The 24,771-nt window shown below is 46.0% G+C and overlaps 2 protein-coding genes across 3 annotated transcripts in view; both read left to right on the forward strand.

Moving 5' to 3' along the window:
* The window catches only part of ZFP91 (ZFP91 zinc finger protein, atypical E3 ubiquitin ligase), a 39,413-nt gene extending 24,543 nt beyond the window's left edge, over window positions 1–14,870 (forward strand). The window contains exons 3-11 of one of the 2 annotated variants that reach the window (XM_070804315.1): window positions 4,615–4,824; window positions 5,077–5,113; window positions 5,502–5,606; window positions 6,134–6,268; window positions 6,917–6,967; window positions 7,401–7,479; window positions 8,361–8,475; window positions 10,876–10,975; window positions 11,181–14,870. In XM_070804315.1, coding sequence (XP_070660416.1) covers window positions 4,615–4,824; window positions 5,077–5,113; window positions 5,502–5,606; window positions 6,134–6,268; window positions 6,917–6,967; window positions 7,401–7,479; window positions 8,361–8,475; window positions 10,876–10,975; window positions 11,181–11,691 — 1,343 coding nt within the window. In that variant the 3' untranslated portion in view covers window positions 11,692–14,870. The remainder of the gene's footprint in view (window positions 1–4,614; window positions 4,825–5,076; window positions 5,114–5,501; window positions 5,607–6,133; window positions 6,269–6,916; window positions 6,968–7,400; window positions 7,480–8,360; window positions 8,476–10,875; window positions 10,976–11,180) is intronic. The other variant, XM_070804316.1, reaches the window with a different exon arrangement.
* A 153-nt stretch (window positions 14,871–15,023) lies between these two features.
* Window positions 15,024–23,465, forward strand: CNTF (ciliary neurotrophic factor). Its single transcript, XM_019975068.2, has 2 exons — window positions 15,024–16,770; window positions 17,994–23,465. The coding sequence occupies exons 1-2, from the start codon at window positions 16,657–16,659 to the stop codon at window positions 18,477–18,479; spliced, it is 600 nt and encodes a 199-aa protein (XP_019830627.1). The 5' UTR covers window positions 15,024–16,656; the 3' UTR covers window positions 18,480–23,465.
* The last annotated feature ends 1,306 nt before the right edge of the window (window positions 23,466–24,771 follow it).

Genomic DNA, 24,771 nt, shown 5'->3' on the forward strand with positions numbered 1-24,771 from the left:
GGAAGTGAGAAATAGATTCAAGGGATTAGATCTGATAGAGTGCCTGAGGAACAACTATGCATGGAGGTTTGTGAAGTTACAAGAGGCGGTGATTAAGACCATCCCCAAGGAAAAGAAATCCAAAAAAGGCAAAATGGTTGTCTGAGGAGACCTTACAGATAGCTGAGAAAAAAAAGAGAAACAAAAGGCATAGGAGAGAAGGAAAGATGTACCCATCTGAATGCAGAGTTCCGGAGAATAGCAAGGAGAGATAAGAAAGCCTTCCTCAGTGACCAATGCAAAGAATTGAGGAAAACAACAGAATGGGAAAGACTAGAGATCTCTTCTGGAGAAGGCGATGGCACCCCACTCCAGTGCTCTTGCCTGGAGAATCCCAGGGATGGGGGAGCCTGGTGGGCTGCTATCTATGGGGTTGCACAGAGTCGGACACGACTAAAGCAACTTAGCAGCAGCAGAGATCTCTTCAATAAAATTGGAGTTACCAAGGGAACATTTCATGCAAATCTGGGCACAATAAAGGACAGAAACAGTATGGACCTAACAGAAGCAGAAGATATTAAGAAGAGGTGGCAAGAATACACAGAAAAACCATACCAAAAAAAGATCTTAATGACCCAGACAACCACACCTAGTGTGATCACACACCTAGAGCCAGACATCCTGGAATGCAAAGTCAAGTGGGCATCAAAGCTAGTGGAGGTGATGGTATCCCAGCTAAGTTATTTAAAATCCTAAAAGATGATGCTGTTAAAGTGTTGCACTCAATATGCCAGAAAATTTGGAAAAACTCAGCAGTGCCCACAGGACTGGAAAAGGTCAGTTTTCATTCCAATGCAGTGCCAGAGAATGTTCAAACCACTGCCCATTTGCACTCATCTCACACGCTAGTAAAATAATGCTCAAAATTCTCCCATCGAGGCTTCAGCAGTATGTGAACCAAGAACTTCCAAATGCTCAAGCTGGATTTAGAAAAGACAGAGGAAACAGATCAGATTGCCAGCATCTGCTGGATCATAGAAAAAGCAAGAGACTTCCAGAAAAAAATCTGCTTTATTGACTACGCCAAAGCCTCTGACTATGTGGATCACAACAAACTGTGGAAAATTCTTAAAGAGATGGGAATCCCAACCCACCTTACCTGCCTCCTGAGAAATCTGTATGCAGGTCAAGAAGCAACAGTTAGAACTAGACGTGGAACAACAGACTGGTTCCAAATTGGGAAAGGAGTACTTCAAGGCTGTATATTGTCACCCTGCTTATTTAACTTCTATGTAGAGTGCATCATGTGAAATGCAGGGCTGGAGGAAGCACAAGATGGAGTCAAGATTGTAGGAAATCAAGATAATCAGGAAATATCAGTAACCTCAGATACGCAGATGACACTGCCCTTAAAGTAGAAAGGGAAGAGGAACTAAAGAGCCTCTTGGTGAAAGAGGAGAGTGAAAAGGCTGGCTTAAAACTCAGTGTTTAAAAATCGAAGACCATGACATCAGGTCCCATCACTTCATGGTTAATAGATGGGGAAGCAATGGAAACAGTGACAACTTTATTTTCTTGGGTTCCAAAATCACTGTAGATGGTGATTGCAGCCATGAAATTAAAATTTTGATGTTTACTTCTTGGAAGAAAAGTTATGACCAACCTAGACAGCATATTAAAAAGTAGAAACATTATTTTTCCAGCAAAGGTTCATCTAGTCAAAGCTATGGTTTTTCCAGTAAAAGCTATGGTTTTCCCAGTAGTCCTGTAGGATGTGATAGTTGGACCATAAAGAAAGCTGAATGCTGAAGAATTGATGCTTCTGAACTGTGGTGTTGGAGAAGACTCTTGAGAGGCCCTTGGACTGCAAGGAGATCCAACCAGTCCATCCTAAAGGAGATCAGTCCTGGGTGTTCATTGGAAGGACTAATGTTGAAGCTGAAACTCTAAATACTTTGGCCACCTGATGCGAAGAGCTGACTCATTTGAAAAGACTCTGATGCTGGGAAAGATTGAAGGCAGAAGGAGAAGGGGATGGCAGAGGATGACATGGTTGGATGGCGTCACTGACTTGATGGACATGGGTTTGGGTAAACCCTGGGCGTTGGTGATGGACGGGGAGGCCTGGCGTGTTGTGCTCCATGGGCTCGCAAGTAGTAGGACACAATTGAGCGACTGAACTGAAGAGATTCCTTCTGCTCCATTCTGTACTCTCCTTCTGGGACTGTGTATATTGGTTTGTTTTAATGGTCCCCCACTGATCTCTTAGTCTCTGTTTCTTTCTGTTCTTCAGAGTGGATGCTCTCAGTTGACCTAAGTTTGCTAATGTGTCTCCTTTCTCAATCTGCTGTTTAATGAAATCGTCTAATGAATTTTTCATTTCAGATATTATACTTTTTAGCCCCAGAATTTGATTGCTTTTTATAATTGCTATCTTTTTGTTGGCATTTTTTCTGTTTGTTGAGCCATCATTCTTCTGATATCCTTTAGTTTCGTAAGATTTCCTTTAGCTGTTTGAGCATATTTTGAAAAACCATGTTCTTTGTCTTATGTGGTCTGTCTGAAGGCTGCTTGCTTTTGCTCAGCTCATGACCTACAGAGGTTTCCTTACATGGCTTGTGTAGCTTGTTTCTTGCTTCCGTGTTTACTTGGTTGTTGTCAACCTTTGACTGTATCGCAGAGTCCTCAGACTTGATTGTGGCAGGTGGTATGTGTGTGCATTTCTGATGAGGGACAGTTCTGCTGTTGTCACTTTGACAATGTTTTTTTAAAAAACTATAGAGTTTTAGGTGATGTGTGGGTTATTCAATAAAACAGGCTGCTGTGCTTTATTTATAAAGATAAGCAGTTCTCATCAGATGACCATCATTTGTCCTGTGGATAATACCCACAGTTTGAGAAGATGTGGGCATATCCTTTCATCATGAAGTAGAGAAGAGCTTTATTGAGTATAGGAGGTTATGGAATAGGTTTCAAGCCCACATTAGTGTAGCTAGGTTGAGTAAAAGAAATACTTTTAATTTTCTCTTTATTATTTAATGTTGCAGTACTTTATAAAGGGTTTTGAGTTTCTCCCTTTGAAGAAATTTTCTTAAAAGCAGTGGTGACCTACATGTAAAAGTCCTTGATTACTAGCCCAAGACAGGATTTTTAATTTTAGGTCTACTTAGATAATTTTGTGATCTTGAACAAGTTGAAGTTCCCACTGCTATTCATCTCTGCATTTCAAGTGAATTCTATTTCATTACTTTAATATGGTCTCATAAAGCTTTCAAACCAGTGTAGTTAAAACTGAGACAACTCCCAGTCACCACCTTGCTCTGCAGTAAAGGAAGCTAATTTTTTGTATCTTTTTTAATAAGCACTTTCCCCTAAATACGGAAAGTTACATTGTTTCCGTTTTTTATTTTCAACATGCTATAGTGAGCCTCCATGTGCCAGTTTCTCTTCATAGGGTAGATACTGTGAGGCGGAATTACTGGAAGTGTTTTTAGATCTTCCCTGGAAGGTGGCGAGTATTTATGTTTCTTATAATCTGTACAGAAGTATTGTGATATATATAGATTGATATGTAGATAGGTAGATTTATACTATCTATATATATACATATATAATATTTAGACATTTTATGGATGTGGGTTTTATAAGTGTGATCTTAGTTTTGTAGGATAAATTCCTAGTAGTTGAACTTGATGGGAAAGGTATATGTACTTAAAATTTTGATAGATATTGCCAAATTGTCCATTATAGAAAGGTTTTACTGATATCTACATGTTGATCTCTGTCAAGACTTCCTATTTTCCTACAACCTTGCTGATACAGTGTGTTGGCAGACGTTTCGATCGTTGCCAGTATTCTAAGGGAACACTGCCATGGCACTGTTGGCTTCATCGGAGTGTCTCCTGTTATGAGTGGGTTGAGCTTTGTGGTCATTGTTTTGGTTTGTTCACACGTTTGAAAGCCATTTTTACTGAGTTGCTATCTTTCTGTTGGGCCGTTAGACTTTGATTATAGTGGAATTTGACATGCTGAAAACTTTTTATGTTTATAAAGTTGGATGTATCAGTCTTAAGACCTAAAATCCTATGCTGTTCTTACAAAGGACTTTTCCTTTCTGAGATTATTGAAAGGATCTTCCATGGTCAAAATAGGCTCACTTTTAATATACTGAGTAAAATTGAATAGATGCAAAGGAATTCCTTTTGATGGAACTGCTCTTTTGCACTTACTTGCAACATTGTTTGATTGTTAAACCATCTAGAACTGTGCTTCTTTCTTGCTCATGTGTCTGTAGATCTGGTCATCTTTTGGGGACCACTCTCTTCTGTCTTAGATCTAATGATTAAAATATAGAACAAAAGGTTAGATCTTAGGTATATTTCTCTTAGCATTTTATTTTTTAGTATATATATAAACTATAAATAAAAATTGCTGCTTTGCAACCTACAAAGCAGTTTCTTTAGACTGATGACAGTAAGGATAAGTTTTTATCACATTTCCCCCTCATCTTGCTTCTATTATATCAGTAAAATTCTGTCCACAGGTGGTGGGGGGTGAGTGTTATCTTCAGAGATACACAGAGATGATTATTGGCCAAGTGTAAACTCTAAAAGAATGGTGTATGTTTTCCTCTAGATCCCAAGGAAGAGAAAGAGGAGGAAGAATCTGCCCTCGCTCAGGAAGCTCCCTCGGCAACAGCTCGGCCTAGCCGGGGCTGGCGTGGCAGCAGCCGCACATCCGTCTCTCGGCATCGCGACGCAGAGAACACCCGCAGCTCTCGGTCCAAGACTGGTTCCCTGCAGCTCATCTGCAAGTCAGAGCCAAACACAGATCAGCTCGATTATGGTACAGTGCCAGGAGAGTGTGATTGTTTAATCACCAGTTGCCTGTTGATTTTTATGTCATGTTGAACATTTATCAGAACAGCCTGACTTTTAGGGTCACGTGTGGTGTTATAGAAAGGGTCTTTTTTGATAGCTTACAAAGAATTCTCCATTTGTGTAATAACCCTAAACTGTAATTTGGTTTGGGTCTCTTGGCTGCAGAGAGAAAATATCTATACCTTCATACCACAAGTTCTGTTTGTACCTTTTTTAGATGCTGCAGAAGAGCATCAGTCTCCAGGTGGCATTAGGTAAGAAGCTGCAATATTTCATATTTAAGCCCTTGGGGACGTAAAGGGGATGAAGGCTGGTCAGTCAGATCACATGGCTCAGAGGTTTTCTACTTGAAATAATTGATGTTTTCTAACTGTTAAATAATAGTTGTTTTTTAACTGTTAGTGTCACTGAGCCATCTTTGGCTTGCCTTTGAAATGAGAAATGTCTGGGATTTTTGTCTTTTTAGTTCCACTTATTATTCTGTGGGAGAAAGAGCTAGGTGGCAGTCCAGCTAGATCATTAGAATGAAAATCCTAGATGATGCTGTGAATCTGTGGCTGCGTCTAAGTAAATTGCTGAATAAAATCAGTCAGATAGACTTACAACAGCTGGGATTTCTAATCTCTGTTGGCTTCTTTTTAGCAGTGATGAGGAAGAGGAGGAGGAAGAAGAGATGTTGATCAGTGAAGAAGAAATACCGTTCAAAGATGATCCAAGAGATGAGACTTACAAACCCCACTTAGAAAGGCATGTCTCGGTTTGTTGGTGAAAAATAAGTTAGGAAAGCATTTTTGCATGCTTTTATTTCACCTTGTTGCCAAACTAATGGATATGGACTTAATTTTTAAAGGAGTAATTTTGCACCTGTTTTACAAACCTAGCATTATCCTGTTACTCCCTGCTACAGCACACTCTCGCATCTGTAGAACTTTGTTTTGCTCGTATTCAAATTATTATGACATCTGCCTGTTTTAAGATGTCATGAGTTTCCTGAATACTTAGAATTTTTTTTGCTTTTGTTTTTCTTTACATCTATAGTGGGATTTGATTCTAAGGCTTTGTTAGCTTGGGGGTGGGGGTCATCTCATTGGCTTTAAATATATGTATGGTTACTGTCCATATGACAAATAGTGGCTGGAAACCACATTTTGTATCCCAAGGAGCATAATTTTATAATAAATCAGCGATAACTCCAGGCTTTATCCTTCTATCACAGATGTTCTTGAAAGGATCCTTTGCTCGATGCCAATGTTGAAATATGTTTGTATTTTCAGGGAAACCCCAAAGCCACGGAGAAAATCAGGGAAGGTGAAAGAAGAGAAAGAGAAGAAGGAAATAAAAGTGGAAGTCGAGGTAGAGGTGAAAGAAGAAGAGAATGAAATCAGGGAAGACGAGGAGCCTCCTAGGAAGTGAGTAGGCAGTTACTCCTGAAAATGGAGGCTTAGCAGATTTTCAGGTCACTGTTGGAAAAAAGGGTAGGAGTGGGAGGAAAGATGTTGACCTGTACATATTGCTGTCTCAAGCAGCTGACAGTTTGATTGGAAAGACTTCTCTCAAAAGCTTGAAAAGTTTCATTCACAGCAGTACTTAACGATGTTCCATTGAGTACAGTAGGTCAGTGGCTGCAGGGACGCAGAGAAGGGAGTAAAGAGAGTAAAAACAAGTATGGCAAATAAGGCATGTGATGTAATGGCTTTGATCAGGTGAAAGCGCGTGCCTGGCAGTTAGTTCCTGTTGCAGAGAGAGCCGCTTTTAAGCGTGTAGGCTTTTCTCTCTCTCACAAGGAGAGTATCCTTTATATTCTTAGGGCTTTTAGATAATAGACTAATTTCTTCTACTTTTTCAGTTAACTTGTGGTGTGGTTTTATTTATAGGTAAAGTTGCTTCAGAGTGAAATCTTTGGTTTTGCAGGATTTGTTTTTGGGTTTATGTGTTGTGGGTTATCCGTTGTTTCTGCCACCAGCTGTTCAGTCTTGAGTGTATGTCCTCAGTTAATCTTTTACTGTATAAGCTTCAGTCTGGACTATGTGGACAGTTACTCTGTTCTTTAATTACAGGAGAGGAAGAAGGCGAAAAGATGACAAAAGCCCACGATTACCCAAAAGGAGGTGAGTAATTTACGGTCCTGCAGGGCTGTGCCTTCTTGCTGGCTGTGGGCCCTTCACTCGTGTGTTAAGCCTTGGGATTACCCTGTGGGAACGACTAGCTAAGAATCTCACAGAAGCAGCTTCATTGGTGTCCTTGATGCACAGCTACTATGTTTTACCTTCCATTGCAGGATCTTAAAGTTTCTAAAAAATTTAACACTTCTTTGCCTTTGGGAGAGTTACTGGTTTATTTTGTGCTTTTTTTAAAAAAACTAAACATTTGGCAGTCTGATTATTTCTAACATAAATTCTGTGCAAGCTATAAGCTAGTAAAAGAGATTTTAATTCTTCATACTATAGAATAGCTATCCCCTATAGTGCAGTTGGAGTGAAAGGCCAGTGTGCATACTGCCTCCCTGCTGTTGCTGACTTTTCCCTTCCATGTTGTTACTAGAAAGAAGCCCCCCATCCAGTACGTCCGCTGTGAGATGGAAGGCTGCGGGACCGTCCTTGCTCACCCGCGCTACCTGCAGGTCAGTGGGGCTGTTCCAGAGGAGGCGGACTCGCAGAGTGCTTCCCGTTACTAGTTCCCGAGCTCACTGAGACTTTCTAGTTTGTGAACTGGTGCAGGCTTCATCATTACTGTGTAATGTCAACAACAGTCATTTATTAAACATCAAATGACTTGAGTTGGGCTTTTGTTGTTGTTTTAAGTGGTTAAGAACCTGAATGTAAATGGTTCCTTGGAATCTTGGGATATTCCAGTATTTCTCATGGTGCAAATGCGCCTGATATAATAGATGATTGTGTGATAACACACCAAGACACAGTTAAACAGGTTTTGTTTTTAGTGTCTATTATTAAAGAATAAGGTTAAACTAAAACGTAAGATTTCTTGATTACTATTTTGAATAAATTTTTAGTTTGAGGTTTTTATTTTAAGTGAGTTTTTTTAATGAGTAAGGATACAGCTTGTATTTATGTCTGGCAGAAGACATGAAATATTAATTACTAAAGCTTAAGAAGTGTTTGGTCTTTAGCAGCAAGTATAACATACGACTAAGGCCTTACCCCCTGATTCTGGTTCTGTTCTGATAATGATGGCTATGACTCCTTGGCCACGTGCCATTCGCTGCACTAAGCACTGTGCAGTACACGATGTCTGTTCCCACAACGCTGACGCAGTTGTCGTCACCTCCCTGCTACACATGGGGACTGGAGCTCGCGGTGTGTCTTCCGGGGTCACGAGCGCGCGAGCAACAGAGCCACGTGCTGAAGCACTCCATGGCAGTGGTCCCTGTTCACGTACAGAGGGCTTGGTTTTCTTTCAGTACTTTTGACTTTGCAAAGGAATGAGCTAAGCTTTCTGGAAGCCCTAATTTTTCTCTCTCTTCACTTTGTTTTACTTTTTCAGCACCACATTAAATACCAGCATTTGCTGAAGAAGAAATATGTATGTCCCCATCCCTCCTGTGGACGACTCTTTAGGCTCCAGAAGCAACTTCTCCGACATGCCAAACATCATACAGGTACTTTCTTAGAATGTTTATCAAGTAGCTAAATGCCCTGTTAAGTGTGTAGATTGGTAACAATATTTTTTTCTAACCTATCCATCCATCCATCACCAAGTTTGTTTATACTACTCTTTGTTTTACAGCCAATAAACCAGAGGCTGAGCAGCATTAGGTAACCAGTGGTTACACAGCTAGTTTTTAGCAAAAAAATAATAATAATAATTTTGGGGGTGGTTTCTAATTCTGCTTCAGTTAGATAGATACTTGTAGTAACTACCTGGACTGAAAATGAGGAGTATGTAGAGAAAGCCTTAATGGTGAGGAGGCTTGCTTATAGTTTATATTACCTACTAAAAATCTCCCAAGACTTCTGCTACTATTGGAATCACAAAGGCTAGCTATTGAATCCACATGTAACCTCCTGTGGGGCTTCCCAAGTGGCTCAGTGGTACAGAATCCACCTGCCAGTGCAGGAGCCACAGGAGGCACGGGTTCAACGTCTGGGTCAGGAAGATCCCCTGGAGGAGGCATTGGCAACCCGTTCTAGTGTTCTTGCTGGAAAATCTCATGGACAGAGGAGCCTGGCAGACTACAGTCTGTGCGGGCCTGAAGACTTGGACACTGCTGAGCAACTGTGCGCGCATGTAGCCCCCTACAGGAACTGGTGGCTGGAGAAGAGAAGCTGAACACCTGTGTGACACATGTTGTCGAAGGAGTTCAGACAGCGTTCATTTTCAGCCACTGGACAGTTGTGGTCAAGTGCAGCTAAATAGGAACAGATTGGGCTGGGTAAGGTTAGTGATGATTCCAGTAACGCTGCGTTATTATAAGGATGGAATGGGGCGACGTGTAAGGTGCTGTGTGCTGCACGGAGCCGGGCACCTGATGGGCCCGGCACTGGGGTGTACCTGAGGTCTTCATGGCTCCACAGGCTGCAGTCCTTGCCTCCCGCTGCGTCTCTTCAGTGAGGACGCTGCCCCCACTGTTTCTCTAAAGGAGCTGCCATTCCTCTGCCCCTTCTCCCTGTTACACTGTTTCATTCCATAGAAAATAATTTCTGACAGCCAGTTTAGACTACTTTAGCTGGATTTTATAAGCCGACTATGACAAACACTGGTTTAGAAATTAAGTCCTTTCCAAATATTTGTATGTAGTTGATACAATTTTATGATGTCAGTGTTAAGAGAGTTTTACTTTTCCAAATGAGTGTGAATTGGCTTCTTTTGAAAATGTAATTTCCTTAAGTATGTGAAATGCTCCACATGGGTTCGTCATGCTCCCGTGGAGCTGGGAATGTGGCCCAGACCTGAGAGACGGTAAGCTTTGTCCCTGGGGTAGGAGTGTGCGTTTCAGACCCTACTGTTGGTGAGGAATGCAGACGGATGGGCCTGGCGTTGTGAGCTCCCTGCTAGAGGCGGCGTGTCTCAGGCCCCGCCTCGACCTGCTGAGTCCGCCTCTGTGTCTCCTAGAGCCCCAGGTGCCGCCTCCGTGCGTTCAGGTGGGAGAGACGTGGCTCTTCTCCTACACTTGCTTTTAGAACTGTTGGGGATGGAGGGTAGGATTACATTGGGTGTTGTTTGCCTCTTGTTTTCACTGTGACTGTTTCTGGTCATTTTAAGTGAAAGGCATACGAAGAGTGTAGTGGCCATTTGTTCAACAAGTAGACATTGAGCATGTGTTGGTCCACTTTCTCCCCAACCAGTTGATAAAGAAGAAAAGAAGTCCAGTGCTCCTTTGCCCCATAGGATTTTTGAGAGAAGTTTAAATTGTTTATCTTGGGTAACTTTTTTTTTTTTTAAACCTGAAACAGAAGCTATGAGTACCACTTTGTGTATGGATCGGTTTTCTTTAGGTAATGTCAGATTCTTTTTTTTAATGCTGCTGTTCGTTGAACGCCAGCTTCTTTGTATGTAACCATTCAGCTTTCACAATCTGTGAAAAAGCTGTTTTAAGAAAAAAGCTATGAGAAATAAAATTGTTTACTTGTTAAGCAATTTATCCTGCATCTGACTTACTGGTAAAACTGAGATTAGGATTCACGTTCTCATATTTCTCTCTAGCTGTGTTTTTTATTTTTGTTACTGTAAACACAGTCTTATGTTAATGAATGGCTAGACTGGAAAAAAAAAAAAGATGAAAATGATACTTTACTTTTCTGAGTGTGCTGTGCAGTCTGTGTGGGATTTCAGTTGCCCCACCAGGAACTGTTCTTGGCCAAGAAGCTAAACCACTGGGTTGCCAGGGAATTCCCTCCTGCTGTTTATTTTCGTTTTGTTTATCCAGGGTGCTTACACTCTACATTGCTTTTACTCTAAATTCACCTGCCTGGTTATCTGCTTACTTTTTGTAAGCTAGGAAAAAATAGTTAAGAGGGATTCCAAATGGAACACTAACTAATCACACTGTTTTTCTCAGATCAAAGAGATTATATCTGTGAGTATTGTGCTCGAGCCTTCAAGAGTTCCCACAACCTGGCAGTGCACCGGATGATTCACACCGGCGAGAAGCCTCTCCAGTGAGTACTCGTTCCTGGGGTGCGCCCTGCTGGAGGAAGCCCCTCTCCTGGCACATGGCTTTTCCCCATGTGAGAGCGGGCATTGACTGGGGGGTCATGCCTACGGACCTGTTTCGATGACTCATCGTTTGTACATGCAACCCTGACCTTGGATGAGAGGGCCCTTCCTCTTTTTGATAAGCTGTTTTCTTTCTCACTCTCTCAGATGCGAGATCTGTGGATTTACTTGTCGGCAAAAGGCATCCCTTAACTGGCACATGAAGAAACACGATGCAGACTCCTTCTACCAATTTTCTTGCAATATCTGCGGCAAAAAGTTTGAGAAGAAGGACAGCGTGGTGGCGCACAAAGCGAAGAGCCACCCCGAGGTGCTGATCGCCGAGGCCCTGGCCGCCAACGCCGGCGCGCTCATCACCAGCACAGACATCCTGGGCACAAGCCCCGAGGCCCTCAGCCCGCCCGCTGGCGGCCAGGGCCTGCCGCTGCTTCCCGAGCCGCTGGGAAACCCCGCCCCCGGAGAGTGCCTGCTGCTGGAAGCTGAGGGTGTGTCCAAGTCCTTCTGTGGTGGGGCCGAGCGGGTGAGCCTGGTGACCGACGGCAAGCTCTTCGTGGGCGGCGGGGGCGGCACGGGCGCAGACGGGCTGGTCATGAACTCGGATATCCTCGGTGCTACCGCAGAGGTCCTGATTGAAGACTCGGACTCGGCGGGGCCATAGCCAGGGGCGGACCGGGCACTGGGACGGCTCAGACTTTGTATTTAAAAGACAAAAAGGACAAAAAAAAAAAATTTAAAGCATTTAAAATCTAGTGAAATAACTGAAGGGCCTGCTCTTTCCATTGGGTCGCAGCGCACACACACACACACACATACACACACACACACCCCTTCTTCTCCCTCTGTCGTCCCCTTTATAAAATTGACGTTGCCTTTCTCAGAAAGCTCGACAAAGAAGCCGCTGCAGCAGCTCTTAAAGGAAGGGTTCTTTCTAAACTCTTTTCCAACCAGGCAGACTTCTGCTCATCAGCAGACGCCCCCTTTCACCCTGTAACTTCAGTGTGCTCTGGATCAGCTTTTAACTCTTAATAATATATTGATACCCTCTCTTCCCCTCCTCCTCCTCTCCCGCTGCCCCGTGGTCCTGGCTTCTACCCTTGCAGCACATGTATCTTCCAAGTATCATATAGTTCTAATCTCCGGAGGCTGGCAGCTTGACTTGGCACTTTAGGGCCCCTGAGCAGGGTGAGCTGTTAAAACAGCGCGCATCTCTCACCCCCTCTCCCTCGACTCTCTCCAGGTGAAGGAAGGAAGGCAGGCTGCGTGGGGACCACCTCCCTACTCTTGGCCTTCTCCGTCTTCCTTGCCCCCCGCCGCCCAGTCCCTCCATAAGGTTCTCAATGGTGCTCACTTGCTCGCAAGCAGGCTCCCGGCAAGGAGGGGCCGCCCGCCCCGTGGTCTCCGACCATAGACAGGGCTCTATCGGTGAGAAGTCCCAGACTGATGACAGAAATTTGCACTTTGAACATGTGTGTTTTTGTGTTGTGGAACCTGAGATTCCTTATTTATTAATGGAAAGTCTGATTTTTTTTTTTTTTTTTGTCTTTGTTGCTATATTTTGTGGGGCTGGGCAAGATTACATTATTCTGACGTGGGGTCCTTTGCATAAGAGGTACTTGTAGAAGGCAAGATAGAGGGTTGAGGAAGCACAGCCAGCCCCTGAAATCATAGCGCTCCAGTGGCCTTTGCAGAAAGCTGGTCCTCAGCACCAACAGAATCACTACAGTGCTTTTCTGGAAGCCTCTTCAGGGAAGGACAGTGGGGGTGTGGTAACTTGTGCTCTTTGAGCTTGCAGAGCATCGAGGTTCAGGAATTTTGAGGGGATGAAGGTTATTCAGGGTCTGAACTACAGAGCAAGGTTTTCTCCTGAGAGTTCTTCATTTGCTTCTCTGTGCCCGTCATTCCTCTGTACACACCCCCCGTCAGCCCAGCTCTGGCCCCTCTGTCTTTGCTGTGTTTCATCATGGGTTCGTCTCAGCTCCCAGTTGTTGAAGGGCACTGCTGTCAGAGAAGGAATCGTCCGAGTCAGACGGTTTTAAGTCACGGGAACTTGTTCTGTTGTGTTTCCCTTGTAATGACACTTCAGAAAAAGGATGTCTTCAGCACAGTGGATAGTCCACACAATGCTTTGGCCTTCACCTGAGATTCCAGGGATTACCATTGCCCTTGAGGTAGGGATTTTCATGGGTGTATCGCTTACTACTGTCCATGGGAGAGAGACAGTTTTGTACAACTTCATAACTTCCAGAAGACTAAAGACCTATTTTGGCTCATTTTTAGAGAACCAGAAGGGCAGTTTCTATCCTACATACCTCAGAAACTGGAATTAAAGGCTTGCCCTGTTCATTGTTTGTTAGAAATGTATAATGGCTGTTGGAAAGAATGAAGCTTTGCTGAGAACAGAATAAGGAACAGCTTGTTTTTCACAAACACTAAAACTACAAAGTTTGTCAGTTTTCTCTCTGATTTTTCCCCCTCCTAAAAAAAAGGGTAACGAAACGCCATCTCTGAAAGAGGCTTGCTCTACACCCACTGGGTGTGAGTGTTGGATGCCAGGGGGTAGGGAGGGACACGTCTGCAGTGAGAGTCTTAGACATGTGCTGTTTGTGTTCCCTGTGGAGGCTTTGCCATCGCCTCCAGGGCTGGGCAGAGAGTGGAGTGGATGGAAGGAATATGGAATGTGCTTTCCTGGCTGCAGTGAGGACTTGGAGTTGACTTTGGTGTGTGGAGTAGATGTAAAACTACTATAAGATTAATTGGACGGGTCTACAACGAAGTTCTTTCCCCGTAGAAGTCCTAGCAGGCGTCTGTAGCCGACACTTGTCACGGTCACATTTGTCTTATCCTTGGTCTCCGTGAATTACACTTGCAGCGGTTAGCCATCGAATGTTTTAGCCGCCTACACAAAAGCAAACTGCATTTTTAAAAGAAAACTTGGAGACAGAGGGAAAATGTTTTCTTCCCTTTATCACACTCCTCCCCACCAAAAGCAGCTCATCAGTTCTCATGATTTGAAACTCCCCTTCTCACTCTTCATAGCTACCGTTTGCCTGTAATTTGCTTCAATAAATTATTGTAGCAGATTGAGGTGAATTTTCAGGTATTTTTCACGGGTTTAGTTTGTTTTTTTTCCTTTTGAGAAAGGGATGCCAGCAAAGGAAAGAGTTGCTTTAAGTGACTGTCACCAGTTTCTCTTCCCTTTAACTTTCTGCTCCTCAGATGTTTACGTCACCATCTTTCTAAGGAACTCGGTCTTAAAATTCTCCGTTTCCTACTCTTAATCAAATTCTGGTACATTTTTAATACCTTCTCTCTGCAGCGTATTCTCCATCTTTAATTGGCAGTTCTGAATTCTGGAAACGTACTTGAAACAGGCGTTGTTTCTCCAGGGTGTGCTTCCCCCTTGTTTGTGGTTGCCTGGGGTTATTTTGCATAATTGAGACTTAATATGTTGCAGAGAATTTAGATAAACACTGGCCAGGATGACTGGGAGTAAAAATAGCTACATTAAGGTATGGAAAAGCACCCACATAGAGCACTTGAACCTCCTTAGAACCTGTTTGGAGAAAAATATAGAGTGTACTAAACCTCACTAAGGTTATTACGGTCAGGCTGTTTGAAGCACCATCTTTCCCTCCTGCCTTTTTCCCACCTTCCAATGTACTCAAGAAAATTGAAAAATTGTAATGAATCAATTTAAAATATTTTATTTCCTAAAAGCCTTTTTTGCCTGTTGTAATGTGCAGGACCCTTCTCCTTTGATGGGAGAGAGACCTGAATCTAGGTCGAAAAGGTTATGTAAAAAGAAACTATAATAAAAGGGATACTCTGCTTTTCAAATCCTTGTTTTCTCTTAATCTAGCTAAGGCATATCCAAAATAAAATGTAAAGAAGAAAAATAAAAATTGTCTTCATGGAAGCAACTGGTCTTCCTTGGTTGTACTGAGTTATAGTTACGCTGGGGTGAAATAATTGATGCTGCTCAATGAGAAAACCAAGTGCCCTCAGAACAGGTTGATGTGGCAGACACTGTTGTTTGCCCTTCTTGCGAATCAGGTAGTTAGCTTTTGACTCTGTTTAGTTCTTGATTTCTAATACTGACATGCCATTCTGATCATTTGGCAAAATTGAAAATCCTTTCCGTGTTTCGACAATCTGGAAAAGGTGGCCATTTTAATGTAGTAAAGGAAGCTGTGGGGTTAATTTCACTCTGATGATGACAATACTCAGATAGCATTTAATATCAGTGCTCCTTCACAAAACTCAATGTCCATAAAAGTACAGAGTTAAAAAAAAAGACTCCTGCTGCCTTCCTTAAAGGCCTGTTGTGACAGTCCCCCGGCCCATTTCTTTCCCTCTGTGTCCCTCGATCATTGTTTGTGGGACTTTTCCCCTGAGAAGGCATTTGTTTCGATTCACAGGTAGTGTCTGTGATAAAATAGAACTGCTTGATTCATTTGGGGATGAAACATGTGACTCAACCCAGTTGGCATCACCCTGGAACCTACAGCTACATGGGATAAAGTGATGCTGTGAGCACTTAAACTCTGCCTTCGCTTCTCAGTCCCGTTTATTCTGTTATGAATTTTGTTAAGAATTTTCATTTTGTTAAGAAGCAATGTGGTATGACTGGGATAAGGAAGAAGAAGAAAAGCGTGTTGTCACTTGAGTGAGACTGCCTCAGAAATGTTACCAAGTCAGGGTTGGGTGTTTCCTGTCTTTTGGAAGAGAACAGGCCTAAACAGTGCCTGCCTCATCCTGGAAAGGGAGGCACCATGATTGAGATGATAGTGATGCTCCCTTAGCTGACTTGTAATCAAGTGAAAATTCAGTTTTAAACAGAGCAAAAGGGTGGGAGTGGGGAAAGTGCTGTATTTTTACAGGGTCTATTTCATGTAAACTTTGTGTCTCGAAAAATATGAACCACCCAAAGAATGAAATTGGAAAGTCAGTGGGAGAAACAGCTGTAGAATCAAAGACCTATATTTAAATTTTGAACCTAGGTACTGGATTTTGTGCACATGAATTAACTTCTTTAAGCCTGCATTTCATATGTAAAATAAGAAAACTTTATCTTGTAGAACTATTCTAAAGATCAAATAAAGGCTTTAAAGCAGGTAACCATGTTTGGCCCAGGGTAGATGCTTAATGAATGGCAGCTGTATCAGTAATAGTAACAATATTATTGTATACTAGGCCAAAGAAGAGAGAGAGGGACCTGGGGGGCACAGGGCGGGTGGTAAAAAGATGGACTGATTGAACGTGTGTATGAAATAGGTCACATCAGGCAGGGCATCCTGAGAGGTAGTGTGACAGCGACCTTGTTGCTAAGTGCGAAAGCAAAACAGTGCCGTGAGGACAAGTACACGAGGCGCTGAGGAGGAGAGGGATGGAGGCAGACGCTGCAGGACAAAAAGCCGATTGAGAAGGGGCCTCTGATTCCACGGGCGCAAAAGTCCACAGCCAGGAATTCGCTGCCGCCTCAGCCAGGCCGGGGGTGGGGGTGCACAGTCCCGTTAGGAGAGAGATGCCCAGTGCATTTGGCCCGCGAGGCACATTTCTGATTGGGGCCAGTGTAGACAGACCCAGCTCCCTCGTTTGCTGGGCCTGGCTGTTGAGCTAGGGGATGGCTTTCGCGGAGCATTCGCTGCTCCCCCCTCACCGCCGGGACCTGTGTAGCCGCTCCATCTGGCTAGCACGGAAGATCCGTTCAGACCTGACTGCTCTGGTGGACTCTTACGTGAGTTGCCGACTTTGCTGTTGGCTGTTTTCACTTCTTCTCTTCTGACCCCGCCCTGCATCGTATTTCCGCCCCGTTATCCATTACAGAAGCCCTAACCAAGCAGTTGTTGTAAACACTGGGCACCTGTCGTTTGACACGGCCCTTTCCCTGGAGAGAAGTCCTTTAAGACGTTTCTTTCTATATGCTATTTAGGAAACATGCTCTTTAAATAAGGAAGTATACGTGGGGTTCTAGGTAGGTTTGTCTGTATGTCTTGGAGGCTGTTCCTAATTTGAATACCTGTCTGAATTCTTCCAGAGTAGATGAACCGTGAGCCCTCCCAAGTGTGGGTTCTTCATGTATATGTTGTTCTGACTTTTTAACTATGTAAACATAAGGCTGAGGGAGGTGCATAGAGCTGGGGGAAGAGCAGTATAAACCAACCAGCTTTTCCTATTACAGTATTAGGGCCCTATACAATCAGAAGTGTTTGTGTGTCTAAATAGAAAGGTCACCTATTAAAAAAAAAGTCTCCTGGAAGAAACCCTGGGGAACTGGGGAGGGTGTCCAGTTCTTAAGGCGCTGACCATGGGGTTAGGTACATTTTCTGTAGAGGAAGATTCCCGTCAGTCTTCACCTAGGGCCTGCCGTGGGAACTGCAGACTCCTGTGGAGAGCTCTGAATTTAAGTTCTCGGAGAGTGGGTTTCTCTTCCTAAAGCCCCAACATTCAGAAATCAGACTTTAAAATACAGATTAAATATATATATAGCTATTGACTTCTCTAATAAATGACTCTCCTCACCAGTGAGAGTGGGCAGTGGAGAGAGCTGTTAGAACAATTCTTTCAAGGCTGTATTTTAGAGCTGCTTAGGTATGGCCAGTGTCTTTAGGTATATTTAAAATACTTAAACTCCAGTATGATGGTAATATTCTAGGTGCCAGCAGGGAGTGTCGAGTGGGGAGGAAAAGCTATTCTAGACCAGACAGTGGCTTTCAGCCTTTAGCACCTAGCAAAAGCTACGATTCCCCCAAGAAAAGTGAACAGGTATCCAAGCGGTGTGTATAAATTCTGGGATGCCAGTCACGGATCCCAAAGGAAGAATTCCTCTTGTAGACTATTTTCTTTACAATCTGGACCCTTGACCAGGGACGTGAGTAGCGTGCGTGTGGGACTTAGAGGTGACGTGAGAACGGTGGAGTGAGTGCAGGAGGGGTGACGTTTCTCTGTATCCTTGGCCAGATGAAGCATCAGGGTCTGAACGGGAACATGAACCTGGACACTCTGGAAGGCGTGCCGACGGCCAGCTCCAGCAGGTGGAGCGAGCTGACTGAGGCGGAGCGGCTCCAAGAGAACCTCCAGGCCTACCGCGCCTTCCACGGGATGTTGGCCCGGCTGTTGGAAGACCAGCGGGCACACTTCACCCCGGCCGAAGAAGACTTCCACCAGGCGATACACGCTGTCCTCCTCCAGGTGGCGGCCTTCACGTACCAGCTGGAGGAGTTGATGGTGCTGCTGGAGCACAGGGTGCCCCCCAGGGAGGCCGGCGGGCCGCCCCTCCTCCCTGGGGACGCTGGTCTCTTTGAGAAGAAGCTGTGGGGCCTGAAGGTGCTGCAGGAGCTTTCTCGGTGGACGGTGAGGTCCGTGCATGACCTGAGGACCATCTCTCGACAAAGTGGGGTCCCCGCATGTGGGAGCCGTTGTGCCACCAAGGACAAGAGAATGTAGCGGTTATGCTCCCTCTCACTTGCTTTCTCTCCTGGCGAAATAGACAGTGTTCTCTGAGGCCTCAGCCTTAGCTTTGAAAACCTCTAAAACCACAGCCATTTTCACAGGATTGGAGACATGGACAGATGGGCACACAGGTTTATTCTGGGGTGAGTGTGTGTACGTGTGTGTGCGTGTGCCATAAAGGAATGATGGGCACACAGGTTTATTCTGGGGTGCGTGCGTGTGTGTGTGTCCATGTGTGTGCACGCGCGTGCCATAAAGGAACGCGGACAGGGCAGCATCCCCCCACCGCAGTGTTCCCATCTTTCCTACCCACTCAACAACCTCTGCAGGCGTGTAACAGCCTCACAGGATAAATATATTTTTTAACTCCAGTTGTGGATGACTCTTCTGAGAAGACTGAAAGAGTGAATTAAAAATCATGGACTCTCACCAGCTCAGACTCTCGGATAATAAAGATCGTGATTAGCGTGTGTTGAGTATCTGCTGTATTGAAGCGCCCTGCCAGGGGCTTTACGGGAATCACGACCTCGCACAACCCCGCTGAGGGAGGCGGTGGCATCTCCGTTTGGCAGATGAGAAGACAGGCTGGCAGGAGTGGGTACAGCTTGTTCAGGGTTACCCGCCTAGCAGACCCAGGTGTTCCGCGTCCCAAAGCCCGTGTGCCCTTCACTTCAGAGGCCTGCTTACGGGCCTCTGTCACGGCTCCTCTTTGCCGCAGAGGGGTGGGAAGGGCGTCCGTGTACTCTGTCCCCGGGGCTGAGGAGACAGCCCCCAGCTGTGTCCTGGGGGCGTTAGAGGCAGCGTTAGCACTTGCTGCCGGCACTTGGCCCGGAAGAGAGCAGTGCAGACCCTCAGGTCGGTCCGCCACGCCTCTGGAGGCTGGCGGTGTGCAGGCCCGCGGCGTGCTCTCGAGTACGCGCGGATGCCCTTGGGTGTGCGCTTGGGCACAGCGTCGCCCAGGCTGCCTCAGGCCGCCGCAGTCAGCACCGCAGAGTGACACAGGCCCTGTAGCCCCGAGCTCCCTGAGCGGCGGGTACGACGCTGCTCGGCTGAAAAGGTGGAAATCCTCCTCCACCGGCCGCGCTCTGGCCTTAGTCACGCGGAGGGCGTGAGGCCCGCTGTGTTCCCAGCGGAGCTTCTGAGGCCACGCAGCGCGGCCTGCCTACGCCTCGGCAAAGGGCCCGGCTCTGCGCGTACTGTTCCTGAGAGGAACGCCGACACCGACTCGTGAACGCGGGTGTTACAGGAAAGGCCACTTACAGCCGGGCTTGCGAGCCAGCGGGGCGGGGCATCAGAAGTCCCCGGGTGTCGCTCCCTTCACAACGCCAGTGGATGCACGCTCAGGGCTGGGCTCAGATCAATCTGGCTTACTTACTTGGGCCTTCTTTGCTTCTTTAAAGGACCACCTTCTTTTCTTCTTAAAAGACTGCGAGTCAGAGAGGGCTGGCTGCCTGTGGGTCTGTGCCCCGCACCCTGTGACCTCAGGGTGCACAGCGCCCGGCAAGGGCTCTGGCACGCAGGGAAGGCGGGGTGCCCGACTGGACTGGAGTCTGAGAGGCGGGTAAGGGGCACGCGGCTGAAGGCCGGCGGGGGCGCAGAAAGCCTTCCCGAGGAGGCAGGGGTCCAGTGTGTCTGAGGCAGGGGGAGGAACAGAGAAGCCATGAGAAGAGCCAGGGAAGAGTGTCCTTACCAGAAGCAAATGAGGCAATAATGCACAGCTGGGTCCAGTCAGCACGAGAAATTCATTGCTGTGTCTGCAACGCTGGTTGTGGAATGTGTCACTTTGCAGTGAATGCATAAAGGCCCATTTCATTCAAGCTTTTCCTTGTTTCAATGGTTTCTTCTGCTTAAGAGCAGTATTTTGATAAAACGCTTACTGATATGAAATGCTTAGATTTATCTGCACAGTACATTAGGCTCTTTTGGTTTAATGAAGAATGATGTGACTGACATTTCTTAGTGAGAAGTACTGATTACACCTTTAAGTCCCCCAATGGGTACAATTTTTTGAAAAAGATTTTGTGTTGAGGGTGGAGGGGGAGGGCGTTTTTAAAGCCTTAATTGAATTTGTTACAATATTGCTTCTGTTTTAAGTTTTGGTTTTTTGGCCAGGAGGCATGCAGGCTCTTACTTAGCTCCCCAGCCAGGGATGGAACCCACACTCCCTGCGCTGAAAGGCGAAGTTTTAACGACCGGACTGCCAGGGAAGTCCCTGTGCAATTTTTAAAATGTATTTATTTTTCTGGCTTCTTCGGGTCTTGTGCAGTGCCCAGGGTCTTCGGTCTTCGTGGTGGCATGCGGGATCTTTAGGTGGGGCCTACAGAATCTCATTCCCCGACCAGGGATCGAACCTGGGCCCCTGCATGGGGAGCTTGGCGTCTTAGCCACCGGACCCCCAGGGACGTCCCTGCTGTGTGTTCACATTGAGTGGACGTGGCAGGGCACATATCTGCAGGAGTTTCAGACGCCGTGGAGTGTGGCTTCAGCTCTGCCGAGTCGCACCTGAAGGACTTTTTATCTACTAGATGCACATTTGAAGTGGCAGCGGGTCCAGGAAAGGTGTAAGTACTGACTACTGGATGAGAGGAGGTAGAAAGATCAGGTCACAGAAGTAGTGTGTCTTCTGAGGGCATTCCCCGGCAGCATGCTAGGAGCTGGGTGTCGCTTTCTCCTGCAGGAAACGTGGACAGACTTCTTAGAAAAGGATAAAGGGGAAACAGGCACTTGTCCATAATAACAAAGACGTAAACGCGTGGATCTGAATGTGCAGACGCTGCATCCTGCTTATCTGAAATGGATGCAACGGACTAAGGACTGACAATCTTTCGTACACATATATGCTGCTGCTGCTGCTAAGTCGCTTCAGTCGTGTCCGACTCTGTGCGACCCCATAGACGGCAGCCCACCAGGCTCCCCCGTCCCTGGGATTCTCCAGGCAAGAACACTGGAGTAGGTTGCCTTTTCCTTCTCCAATGCAGGAAAGTTAAAAGTGAAAGTGAAGCTGCTCAGTCGTGCCGATTCTTAGCGACCCCATGGACTGCAGCCTACCAGGCTCCTCCGTCCATGGGAGTTTCCCGGCAAGAGTACTGGAGTGGGGTGCCATTGCCTTCTCCAGTACATATATATAATGCTACATATAATAAGGCCTCTTTTAAATTTATTTTTAATTGGAGGGTAATTGCTCTACAATGTTGAGTTGGTTTCTGCCATATGTCAACATGAATCAGCCATAGGCGTGCAGACGACCCCTCCCTCTTGAACCTCCCTCCCACCCGCCACCCCCAGCCCACTGCTTTAGGTTGTCACAGAGCACCAGGCTTAATAAGGTCTGAAAAGGTAAAATTTTAGTTCACAGCCCCTAACTCCTATTTTGTAAAGAGAACTGGGACTCCCTTGATGGTCAGGTGGTAAAGAATCTACCTTCCAATGCAGGGGACATGGGTTCAATTCCTGGTCAGGGAATTAGGATCCCACGTGCTGCCAGACACCTAAGCCCGTGTTCCACAGCCAGAGAAGCCTTCTCCCCGAAACGAAGAGCCTGCTTGCAGCAATGAAGACCCGGCACAGCAGAAGTAAAGAAACAAACACTACCGCCGGAGAAGGCCTCTCTGTGGGGACACACTCCTGAACCTGTCCAGGAACTGCATGTATGAGAGTTGGCAAATTCTTCATGCATTGATTTCCAAAGGTAATTTGGAAAAAGACTCGAAAATTAGCACAAACTGAAAGTCCACGCCTGGAAGAAAATTGACATTAAGACAGTCAGGTTCGAGGGAAGTGAGAGTTTTAATACAAATGGAAAGTGTGAGGTCACAGCCCGGGAGTTGTAGTTGATTCAGGCGGCTGTGGACTCAAGCCCGACGGGTGACTCATCGTTGTGACCGCCGGTCAGAGGGACAGGACCTTTAGGTAAACAGCTGAAAAGTCGTTTAGAAGGATTTCTCTCTGTGAACCCTCAGCTCATGACGTAGCGGGTCGCCTTCTCTTTCTTTTGGGTAAAATAGAAATGCAGGAAGCAGGGGGATGAGAAAGGGATTGGTGATGAGAAAAAGGGGGAAAAAGAAAGATGTGGATGTCACTCCAATTGATGCATCTGTGTGTGTGTCTGTGTGAGTGTTCAGGCAGGGCATTTAAAAAAGGATGCTTTGGCCTCCTGCCTCTCATCCTGCCTCAGCTTCAAGCCTCAGACCCAAGAAATGGCCACCCAAATGACAGTACATTTAAAAAGTGAAAACAAGGGACTTCCCTGATGGCCCAGTGGCTGAGCGTCCAAGCTCCAAACGCAGGGGGCCTGGCTTTGACCCCTGGTCCTGGAATTAGATCCCGCGTGCCGCGACTAAAGAGTCTGCATGCCACAGTGAAGACCAAAGACCCCGAGTGCCTCACCTAACACCTGGCACAGCCAAATAAATATTTTTTTTTAAATGAAGATGATAAAAATGAAAGTAATCATTTCATTCAGAAGCTTCTATTGAACTCTTAAGATCTACAGATAAAAATGATAAAAATATAATTTGATCTTTTGATGAAATACGTGTGGGGTGTGAGGTATGAAAATCCACACTCGTGTGGTTCTCAAAATACCCTATTTTGACAACAGTCTATTTTTGGCAGATGGATGCCCAAGTGAAAGAATAAGGGACCCGGTAACGGCTAACAATAAAGATTTTGCCTCAGCAAGACCACGAGTTGCTGCTTTTATTTCTGTATCTGGATGAACAGGGGGAATTTCAAGTGATTTCAACACGGGATGAAACGTAATCCCTCCGGCCAGGGCCAGGCTCACTCGAGCGTGCTGGGTAAAGCTCTATGATGCCAGGCCACTGGGCACAGCTCCCAAGGCTGGCCAGGCAGCCTCAAAAAGGTAGATTTCCCCTACATTTACCAGCTTGCCTGCAGCTGACGGAGATTTTCTTTTATCCAGCTTTACATGCAACAGAAGAAACCTTAGGCAGAAACCAAGTTGAGGAAAATCCACGCTGGAAAATATTAAAACATGCCTATGAGATTCTGCATTTTTCTCCACATGTTCAAAGTCATATGAAAGGAGGTACTGCACTGACTGACGTTAGACGCCTCTACGCCGTTTTATGTCATTGACTCAGTCTTCTGAGGCCCCCGATGCTGGGAAAGACCGAAGGCAGAAGGAGAAGGGGGCGGCAGAGGATGAGATGGTTCGACAGCATCACTGACTCAATGGACGTGAATTTGAGCAAACTCCGGGAGACAGTGGTGGATAGAGGAGCCTGGTGTGCTGCAGTCGGTGGGGGTCACAAAGAGTTGAACAGGACTTAGCAACTGAACAACAACTCCCCTGAAATACTCTGACTAACAGGGCAAACACCAATGAGTGTTAACTTGTCCGAATTCCCTCCTCTGGTATACGAGAGGTTTGGAGAGTTCTGGCTCCAAAGCTCACCCCACTACCCCTGGCTGCCGTGGGACCCCTAAGAATCAAGATCGCTCCATCCCGAAACATCCATTCTCCATCCCTGTGATTCACTCTCCTTGCACACAGCCAGTCTCTGTAACAAACTGGACTAAGTTTCCAAACTCGGGAGCAAGTCAGTCTCTCCTGAGCTGAAATGGCAGTAACAACTCACTTCACAGGCTTTTATACAGCGCAGACACGTTTGAGTATCCGAAAGTATTTGTCAGTGACATGCGAATATCGAGTATACTTAACGCCTCCAACAGCTTGGACTAATGGCAGACTTCTTGCTGAGAAGAGAGCTCTGCAAGGGTCTCAGGGATAAGTCCCGGGGGCTTCCTAGGGGTCGTTCGGCCAGAGCCTGGATGGCACCCGGCTTGTTGCACTGTGGGCCTTTGGCCACTAGAGGCCGATGTGGTTTCACGCACAGCCTCCAGGAAATCACCCACCTCCCTGGAGAGCTGAGACCAGGCTGTCCACTGCATCCAAAAGACGGTTCCCACAAGCATCACACACGTTCTGGAGACGCGTGGTAAAGAGCCAAGGAAACATGCAAACCGAGGCACCCTCCAGGAGCAGTGTTACTCGCTCAGTCGTGTCTGACTCTGTGACCCCATGGACTGCAGCCCACCAGGCTCCTCTGTCCATGGGATTCTCCAGGCAAGGATACTGGAGTGGGTAGCCATGCCCTCCTCCAGAGGATCTTCCTGACCCAGGGATCGAACCCAGGTCTCCAGCATTGCAGGCACACGCTTTACCACGTGAGCTAGAGGGAAGATTCAAGACACCCACAGGACGCGTTAAAGCACGCTTTTAGACCTGGAGTCATCCTGCCGTGTACCACCACCCTCCTCC

Source organism: Bos indicus, chromosome 15 (assembly GCF_029378745.1).
Source record: "Bos indicus isolate NIAB-ARS_2022 breed Sahiwal x Tharparkar chromosome 15, NIAB-ARS_B.indTharparkar_mat_pri_1.0, whole genome shotgun sequence".
In the NCBI taxonomy this organism is placed as follows: Eukaryota; Metazoa; Chordata; class Mammalia; order Artiodactyla; family Bovidae; genus Bos; species Bos indicus.

Excerpts from the sequence above, each read along its gene's own strand:
- CNTF (XM_019975068.2), top strand. The coding sequence starts at position 16,657 with ATGGCTTTCGCGGAGCATTCGCTGCTCCCCCCTCACCGCCGGGACCTG. Across the intron at positions 16,771-17,993 it reads CTGCTCTGGTGGACTCTTAC|ATGAAGCATCAGGGTCTGAA; the intron begins GTGAGTTGCCGA and ends ATCCTTGGCCAG.